Genomic DNA, 10,259 nt, shown 5'->3' with positions numbered 1-10,259 from the left:
AATGCCAATTAATTTACTGCATGTATCAATATAAACATTTCTACTGTGGCAGCATTATGTCTTGTATTGAAATATGCAGATTTATCTTGAATTCATATATGTTTTTATCAGAAGCACATATATTTTGTTTATAAATCAAATAAATGACAGTTATATTATTGAATTCAATGTAAATACAATACAGAATTATCAACATGGTTTGATGAATTTCTACAGTGCTACTGATATGCATGTTAATATTTATGAACAGTATTTCAAAACAATGTCCCAGATCATTTAACTTATCATAACTTAAACAAATATTGATTTAAATCCAAGTATAGATGCTCTGATACCAATTGTTAGAAAACATAAACTGAAACATCTTGTAAACCAAGAAAGCTATCTCAAAAAATAAATCAAATGTTGATATGAACTGGATAGTTAACTTAGTAAACTAACTTGGTTGGCTGGTGTTGGAATCCATCTTGATCTTCTCCTAGATCCACACTGTATCTTCTCAGCTTTGCTTGATGGGACAAATCAGTATGAGAATGGTGATGTGTTCTAGCAGGGATCAAAATCGGTGAAGGCCTCAGTTTTATTAATTGATATTTAGCAGTTACATGACAGTTCCTTCCATCAAGGAACTGTCAAAATAACTTCCTATCTAAATCCAATTTGTTTGAATCATCATTACTTTTGAATTTTAATTCTAAACAGATAATGTCATATATATATGCTTAACTCGATCAATTAATATATATATATATATATATATATATGTTAACTGCAATACATTGAAATCAAGTCCAAAAGGTTTATCTGCTGTTACTCGATATACACAGTATATAAGTCTAGTTCATATATGCTGTTGAGCAGCATAATTCATATTACACAACAAGCTGTCACAACTCACAAGTCACGACCGAATAGATTGCATACATTTAGTAGACCCACTAGATAGGCTTATTACTATTAGTATTCTATTGTAATAAGTAGTATAAACACTTCCCTCAATGAAATATTGAAAGAAACGGAAACCTAATCTTGCCATAAATCATCGAAGTCTATGGTTATGAAATATAAAGATTATGTGCAAGTGTGGAACTACTTCTTCCCTGACTGTAATTACTCCCATTTAGTAATATCAAAAGATGTTTGAAGAGTAATGTTAGTCACACAAGTAAAAAGTTTGATACATAGAATGGGATCGTTATGTAAATGTCGGGGTATCTTCTAGATGTCATATACGGATGTAGAATAGGCTCTAACAATATTTGACATATTGGCTAAAATATATGTACAGAAACAGAAACATTTACTGATTCTCGATGTGATTCTAATACACTCTCAGGTTTGAGGAGTATAGAGTTTCCAAAGTGCCACCACTATGTCCTCTGATGCAGAGGCCATTAGCTTACAATCTGTTGAATAAGAGACTGCATGACACTGCAAAAGACCAAAGAATATGCAATAATCAGGCCCTCAATAGTCTGTAAAGCGCTGAAATCAGAGAGTATCCCATATAATATACACAAAATCAGGTGTTAGGCGTTAGAATGTTGAAGCAGCCTTGGTTATATAGACAGTCCAATAAGAACTTTTCTTTCTTGGGTTACTTTTTCTAGTTATTTGAAGAAAAGAACAAATGGACACTTATTTTTGAGAACATAAAATAACTCAAATGAGAGAAATAGAAATGCAAAAATGCTTGAACTGAGAATCTTTCGATATATATCATCTGCCAAGAGTAATACTATACCGTTGCATGGTGATACTTCAATATTGCCAAAGCATTTCCTTTGCGATAGTTATATACTCTCGCTCTGCCATCAAGAGGTAAAAAGGAAAAAGAGACGTGAGAATTGTTGAGTCACAAATTACTTATGCAATTGTGCCCCATAATTATGAAAATTGATTTGTCTTCCATGCTATTTTACCCTTTTTAATCCATTTCCTTTTATTTGTAGGAAACCTTGCATTGAGAATAAAATGACTATTTGAGGCTTGAAATGCGGAGATTTGAAGCTAGGGGAAGAAGACACGGAGATTGGAAGAAAATTGCATATTGACTTTTCCGGCGATTTTTCCGGCAAACTTTTCGGCGACTTTTCCTGCAAACTTTTCCGGCAAGCCGCCACTCATGGAGGGTCTTTTCTCCAGCAAAGGAGGACCATGGTTGTGAGAATCTCCCATCACTTGAATTCAAATATCTCTTTACACCTTGTCATTTTGTCACCTTGCCAATTTGGGACCATTTGGGGGACAATGGTGTAAGAGTATCTCTTGCACACTTTGACACACATAGCTGATCAAAGAGAGGTCAAAGAGCAATTATTCAGCATTCTTGACTCCATTCAATCATCTTCATCCTATCCAAGATCCATTTTCTCTCTAGAGAAGACACCACCATTTCCACCACTAAAATCATCATCTCCACCTCTAAAACCTCCATTTCCACCACTACAACTCCATTTCCTCCACCATTCAACACCACAACTCACCTTAGAGATTTCAAATTTCACTTTTCTTACCAATATCAAGAGCTTGGAGCAAGGAGAAGGAGGTGACTACCACCACATCATGTTCTTGGAGACCCATCTCCACCACCTCTTCTGACATCATCAATAGTCACCCTTTACTCCCTATCTCTTTATGTATTTGATGTTTAATAGAATGTTGAAGTTTGTGTATCTAGCTATGTGTGAGTAGTGAACTAGTTGGGGCTAAGGTTGAAAGCCCTAGCCAAACTTGCTTGGATTGATGCTTTTGTTTATAAATTGATGCAAATTCATGTTGTCATTCTCACAGGCTAAGTCAATAGTTGAATGCATTACTTAGACCTAATCAATTTGAGTTATGTGTTTTCTATGACATGAAGTTTTTCCTAGAGATTGATTACCTTTAGGCAAAAAGGGAGCATGAAAGCACACCATGTGTGCATGTGAGGGTAGTGAGCTAAAATCACCTAGAGATAGGATTGGTTTGCTTGCTTGGTTACCTAAACTCTAAGCTTTATGCATTTAGGGGCAAATGATTGAGACCTATCCGGTAATTGAATTTGTCTCTAGGTAGTTAGCTCTAGACTTATCCGGTTAGAGTTAATAAAATGAAAGGGGTTTAAGCCTTAGTAGTCCTCTCCGGATGCTAAGAGGGTAGTTGGACAATTAGCTTTGCATCATTCATATTCAATTACTTTAATGCTTGCAAGGGAGGCAAAAGGTGAAACCCGATGCCCTAACTCCCATCCATTTGATAACAACTTGTTTAGTTTAGCTTAGTTTATATTACTTGTTTTCATTGTTTCAATTTGAATAGAAACTATTTGATAGGAGCATTTTTATGCAACATTTTAATAATTATTTCCCTGTATTTTGCTTAGTTATTTCCTTTACTTAATCATTTTTAATTTAGTTTCTATTTTTTTAGGTACATTGGAATAAATGACAAGGAAATGAGCTGAAATGAAGAAATGGAGTTTTCCTGGTTCGACTAGGAATCCCAGTCAACGTAGGAATCCTGATAAGGCTAGGAAACCTGAAGGCATTAGGAGACCACAGGGCTTGAAGATGACGTTGGAGATATTTTGGGAGAATAAATCTTTAATTGCCTTGAATTATCAAGAGAAGATTATGGAGACAACGTGAAAATCAAGGGAGAGTCATAAGAAGATTACGTTGGAGATATTATTGGGGAATTAAATCTGATTTTGCCATGGGAAATTATGGAGTTAATGTCAAAAATCAAGAGAGGATCAAGGATAATAATGCCATGGAGAGATTTAAGGGAGAAAAGGTCCAAAACAAGTCCAGATTCATTCCTATTTTCACTCAAGATTATTTTGGCCAAAAATTAAGAGAAAAATCAGATAAAATCTTGGGAAAATCAGCAATAATATATTTGGAAAGATTATGGAGTTATTTTGGAGCTTCCTGATTGGTTGAGTGACATGGCAGAGCTGACGTGGCATTAATTCATTAGTTGGAGTTGTGTGGTGCAACCAGAAAATTCCTTGGAAATTAAATTCATGAAGCCTTGCTTTCCCCTATATATACCCTCCTCTCTAGACCACACCACCACAACACACCACACCACAACACCTCTCTCCCTCGGTAAATAAACATCAGAAAAATTCTCTCCATTCTCTAGTCTTCAGAAGCTCTGCGTCTCAACCAAGGAGGAGAAGAAGTCATGTCATACATCAAGATCCTATCCACCATCCACCCTTGTGTCGTCCCTAGAAGACTGTTTGCTTTCAAGGATCTTCGAGTTCTTCGTCTCAAGGCCATGTCATCCATCTTTCACGGTGTATTTCATACTTTCTTTTGTTTTCCTTTGTTTGATTCGTAGAGCTATGAATTCTAGTTAACATGACGTTAAGGGCAAAGTTTAAAGCCCATTTATATGTTTTGAAATAAAATTGTGATTTCATTATGTTGATTTATATGTTGCTTATGTGAGATTGCTTGATTGATTTTGTTTTACAGAAAACTTTTGCATGTTTATGTTCTTTGGTGGCCAACTTAGGATATATGCATGTAATTGGAGCTAATTTAAGTAGTGAAGGCTTTGGACAAAAGTCGAAATCAATTAAGGAGGATTGCAAATAGGTGAACTTATTCATGACTAGGTTGTGCACTTTGGTTGACATCCTTTCTTTGTTCTTCATGAGTTGAATGTGTTCTTGATTAGTTAGCTTTCTAGACTATGATTCATGTTCAATAGGATTGATTTAGGTGCTTTCACTTAGATTAATTATTAAAGGAAAGTAAAAAATAGGAAATCGTTTGCTTTCTAACGTTTCACATGGTCAACTTCTTTCTCATGACATAGATAATCAACTATAGGAATTGTGATTAGATTTCTTGCATATGATTGTGGTTTTGATCTTTGTTACTTGCGTTCCACCCTTGTATATAAGTTTTACATTTTCTTTATTTTAATTTTCAATTTATTAATCCTAAACCCCCTCTTTATGTTTACTTGTATATATTTTTATTCTTTGTTTTATTTTTGTAAATAATATTTTTTACTTTTATTAATTACTTATTTGTTTTTGCAATTACAGGTGTACCCTTAATCCCCGGCTAGAACGATCCCTACTTATTCTATACTAACAACTACATTTTGCAGGGTTAAATTATACGCTTGCTTTTAGCGTATCACTAATCTCAAAATCAAAATCAAATATCTACACACCATCTTGCACATACTCACCATGAACTTTGGTACACTTGTAAGCCTTTGTTTGTGATTGTACATTTGCATATTCTTTTAGTTTTTCCTTAGGTTTTCCCTAGCTAGGAAAGGATTTACCAATCCTCGTGGGTTCGACATCCTCACTTAATCCCCAATTCTATAACTTGTACCTCTTGCACTTGAGGGTGGCTTAAATGTTAGCAAGTTTTTGGCGCCGTTGTCGGGGATTGGTGTGAAAGCCAATCCCTAGCTTGGGTAGCCTTAGGGATTAGCTAGAAATTTTCCTTGTTTTTATTTTATCTTTGTTTACCGACCAGTCGTTTGTGTTCATTTCGGGTGATTTTTGTTTCGCCGACCAGTCGTCAAAAATTTCCGACCAATCGGCAAGTGTTGTTTTAGGGTCAGAAGCTCACCGTCCAGTCGGCAAGTGTCGCCGATCGGTCGTTTCCCCTGTTTTCTGCAATTTTTCAATTTCGTGTTTTTGGTTTCATTTTGTATCTTAACTTATGTTCTTACCTTTGTTTTGAAATATTATAGGTGTTTATGTCTCACGAATCACCAACAAGTATCCCAAGGATCAATTCAACATATTCTACTCCATCATCTCCAAGCACACCAAGTGGAGACAACATATCTATTAATCAAATCCTTGAAGATAGTGGTGAAGAAACTCAGATACCGCAATAAAATCTTGATCTCATAAAGAAATTGGCAGAAGAGTTGCAAGAAAAAATAACCCGGATACCCACAATGGTTGAACCATGCCCTATGAAGGAGTACACTTTGCCAACAATCTCCAATCATCCAAGTTGCATCGTGCTTCCACCATGTGTCGTTGCTTTTGACATAAAGCCAAGGACTATTGCAAACTTACCCCTTTTCTTTGGCTTACCAAGTAATGAGCCAAACTTGCACCTCCAAAAGTTCAATAAAGCATGCTCAACCGTTCAACTTTTGGGTATTGATGAAGGCAACTTGCGTCTTCGGCTCTTTCCTTTTTCATTGAAGGACAAAGCTAAGAAATGGTTGTACAAGTTCCCCCCAAAAAGTATCCACACTTGGGAAGAGATGCAAAGGGTATTCCTCAAATTCTATTTCCCTCCTCACAAATCCAATTCATTGAGGAATGAGTTGATGAACTTCCGAGAGCTACCAAATGAGTCATTCTATGAGACATGGGAGAGATTCAAAGATATAGAAGATGGTGTTCCCAATCATGGCCTCTCTAAGGTAGTGATTCTGAGTGCCTTCTACACCGGCCTTTCACAAGACACAAGGAGGAGAGTTGACAATGCTTGTGGAGGATGTTTCATGAACAAGACCGAAGATGAAGCGATGAAGATCCTAGATGAAATGTGTGAATCTTCTCAACTCTATGATGGTGCCTCGGATAGAAAGCCAATGATGATGAAGAGTGCACAAGTACCTATGAGGGAGCAAGAGCAAAGGAGAGGCATGTATAATATTGACATTTCAAGTGTTCAAATGCAACAAGAGTTGAAGCGGATAGAAGGAAACATGCAAAAGAAGCTTGACATGATTCTACAAGCTCAAGGAAGACCCCTCAATCAAATGGCATCACCAAGCCGAATTCGGGAGCCAAGTTTGGGAGTCAAAGCCATGGAGCAAGCTTGTTTGATTTGTGAAAGTGTGTATCATAGCACAACGGAGTGTTCACAAAGCGATATGTATCCGGGCTTGATAGAGCAATGCAATCTCCTTGACTACCAAACAAAGCCAAAGAATGATCCTTATAGCAACACTTATAATCCCGGGTGGAGGAATCACCCTAATTTTGGTTGGGGTGGGAGTCAAAATTGTGAACAAGGTCAAGGTTACCAAAGGTAAGGAGGTGGATATCAAGGTGCAAGTAGCTCACATTTCAATAATCAAGGAGCAAACAATGCTTATCATGCTCCTAGACCACCTTATCAAGCACCATTTCAACAACCTCTACCTCTACAACAACCCCAAGTACCAATACGAGAAGCAAGAAAGAAACTTACCTTTAAAGAAATGATGGCGGCCTTTGTGAACAATCAAGCAAAGCAAGATGAGAAGATCAATGTCATCCAACAAAGTGTGAGCAAGCTTGAGGTACAAATGGGGCAACTAGCCCATGAGTTGAGCCAAAGGAAGCAAGGAGTGTTTCTAAGTCCAGTGGTCAACAATCCAAGGCATGAAGCCAAGGCCATCACCATTTTGAGAAGTGGAAGGCAAGTTGAAAACAATGTGTACATGTCCACTTATAAAGAAGTTGTAACTCTAAGAGAGCTACCGGGTTTTGAAAGGAGATTAAAGCATGAGCAAGTTATGTTGGATTACAATGAAGGACAAGATGAGGTCTTGAAAAACAACTCAAATTCCAAGGCCAACCATGAAAAAGAAGTGTCCAATGATCAACTAATTGATAGACCATTCCAAAGAGGTATCACTTTCAATCCTCCTTTGAAGATTGTGCAAGAAGAAGAAGTGTCTCTCCCTTACCCTCAAGCTATATGGCAACAAGAGAAAATACTCAAGAAAGAGAGCCAATTGAGGGAGATGATTGATTTGTTCAAGAAGGTTCATATAAACATTCCACTCCTTGAAGCCGTGAAGACAATCCCATCTTATGCTAAGTTCTTGAAGGATATGTGCATGAAGAAGAAGAAAAAGTTCAAAGAACATGAGCAAGTGGCTCTTTGTGAAGAAGTGAGTGCAATCATTCAAAGAAAGCTTCCACCAAAGCTCAAAGATCCGGGAAGCTTCACTATTCCAACTAAGATTGGAGAAACTACTTTTGACAATTGCTTGATGGATCTTGGGGCAAGTATCAATTTAATGCCTTGTTCTGCTATAAAGAAGCTTGGTCTTGAAGGAGCTTTGAAACTAACTTAAATCAATCTCCAATTGGCGGATAGAAGCGTGAGGTATCCTACAGGAATCTTGGAGAATGTGCTTGTCAATGTTGCAAGGTTTGTGATACCGGTGGATTTTATAGTCCTAGACATGGAGGAAGCCCCCATGGTTGACAATGAGCTTCCTATCATCTTTGGAAGAGCTTTTATGGTCACTGCTGGTGTCAAGATTAATGTGAAGAAAGGCACCATGAGCATGAAGGTACTTGGAGACAAAATCAAGTTCCAAATCTTTCCTCCCCTTCAAATTCTGGATGACATGAATGAATGCTACTTTTTGGGTTACTGTGAAGAGGCAAGAGTAAGGGGAGATGAGAAAAATAAGAAAGAAGTTTGGGCACCTCTTCTGGTCTTACCATGGTCACAAGGCTTTAGTCACTCCTCACCCCCATCATGAAGAAGAAACAAATTGGAGGATTGCTCAAGGGAGCACTTGTTGACATGGGAGCTTGCCTTGGAAGTTCAAATAAGGTAAACAAGGGAGATAGTTGTCTCAAGAAGCCCCCTTGAGTGAATGAAGAATCAATAGACCAGCAAGATGTCCTTAAAGCAAAGCCCTACTTGGAGATAGCCAAGCTCATAATGCAAGTGAAGGAGGAGGAAAACCCTTGGAACCATTCTTGAAGAAATGACACCATTAAAGTTTAGCTTAGAATGCAAGGGCTTAAAGCCTTGCATGTTGGTGATTGTTGGTGAATTGAATGAACTTCATGGTCTACAAGGGGGAGCATTCCTAAACCTTTTTCTTGCTTTATGTACTTCATTGTGTTTAAATTCCGGTCACTTCTTTGTTTTTGTGATAGTTTGCATGCTCCTTCTTACCATGCTTGACTCTTTCATTGCAAAGCTTTCAAGAAAATATTTTTTTAACATTGAGGACAATGTTAAGTTCAAGTGTGGGGGGAAGGTCTAGTTTAAATTCAATAAATTCAAATTGTTAGAAAAAAAATAGAAAAAAAGAAGTTGTTTTTAGCTTTTAGTTGTTTCTAGTTTTTGTGTGTTTTGTTTGTGTTTAGTTCTTTCCAACTGATACGCTAAAATTAAGCGCTCAACTTAACCCTGCAAAATGTAGTCGTCAGTAGTAAAGGATAAGCAAGGATTGTTCGATGCCAGAGATTGAGGGTAACAAATTAATCACACAAAAACAAAAACAAACTAACTAACAAAGAACACAAATCAAACAAACAAAGAAACTAACTAAAAGAAGAAGAAAAATGCAGAATAGGGAGAGGGGAGAGGAAGCAACGAAATAGAAAAAGAAAAGAAAAATAAATGTTTTGGGGGTTTTTAGGTTTTATGAAAATAAAAGGAAAACAAAGAAAGTAATTTCGATTTTAAGTTTGAGAAAGATAAGATGGAGAAAACGTTAGAGACTCGGAAATCCACCACCAATTATTTTCGAACAATGTTAAGTTAACCTAGTTTCAATTACTATGATGTGAGCAGAAACCAACCAAGAAACAAGTCGGAGCAGGTCATGTCCCTTATTAATGTTTCCCTAATTACTTAGTCTACGTGAACGCACAATAGCTATGCCTATCAAACATGCAATCAAGGTATAGAACGCTATCATATCAACAACACATATAGTGTCAACACATTCGAAGCATTAAGATCTCATGGAAACGATTGATTATAGAGTTGCAATCTAGTGTGGAACGCCTACCTAGCATGCTCTTCTAGTTGTTTAAAACATCAGCTTTTGTCCAAAGCCTTGCATACTTGTGGATTAGAAAACAAGACGATTAGGTGAATTATTTTATAAACCTAGCTCCAATTACATGCATATATCCTACGTGTCAACCCAAAGAACATAAACACATAAAAGTTTTCAATCAAGTAGAAATAAACAACCAATTCACACCAAAGATCAAGAACCTAGATTTAAACAAACATATGTTCTACATAATTGGGGCTTCAAACCTCACCCCTAACAAAAATAACTAGCCACACATCGTCTTAGATTCCATAAATAAAAACATGAGTATTAAATTACAAGAGGATAAAAACCGTAAAAGGGAGAGTATGAGAGCCACGAGTTCACTTTTAGGCAGCCTTGGACGCAAGAACTCCTTCAAGATGGTTCACGGCTAAGCTTGATGGAAGATGGATGATGGTGTGCACGGTTTTTGCTCTTAAAGACTTGGGAAATTCAAGGCTTTGTGTACTAGGGTTTGT

At 37.0% G+C, this 10,259-nt stretch overlaps 1 protein-coding gene across 1 annotated transcript in view; it reads right to left on the bottom strand.

The window, feature by feature from the left end:
* Positions 1-1,015: 1,015 nt before the first annotated feature.
* LOC112171742 (protein DECREASED SIZE EXCLUSION LIMIT 1) overlaps positions 1,016-10,259 on the bottom strand; it is a 26,232-nt gene continuing 16,988 nt past the window's right edge. Inside the window, 2 exon segments of the mRNA XM_040508623.1 lie at positions 1,016-1,431; positions 1,745-1,808. Of these exon segments, the coding sequence (XP_040364557.1) occupies positions 1,333-1,431; positions 1,745-1,808 (163 nt within the window). The 3' untranslated portion in view covers positions 1,016-1,332.

This window comes from Rosa chinensis, chromosome 6 (assembly GCF_002994745.2).
Source record: "Rosa chinensis cultivar Old Blush chromosome 6, RchiOBHm-V2, whole genome shotgun sequence".
Lineage (NCBI taxonomy): Eukaryota > Viridiplantae > Streptophyta > Magnoliopsida > Rosales > Rosaceae > Rosa > Rosa chinensis.
Note: the sequence above shows the minus strand (reverse complement) of the source record. Positions and strands in the feature narration are given on the sequence as shown.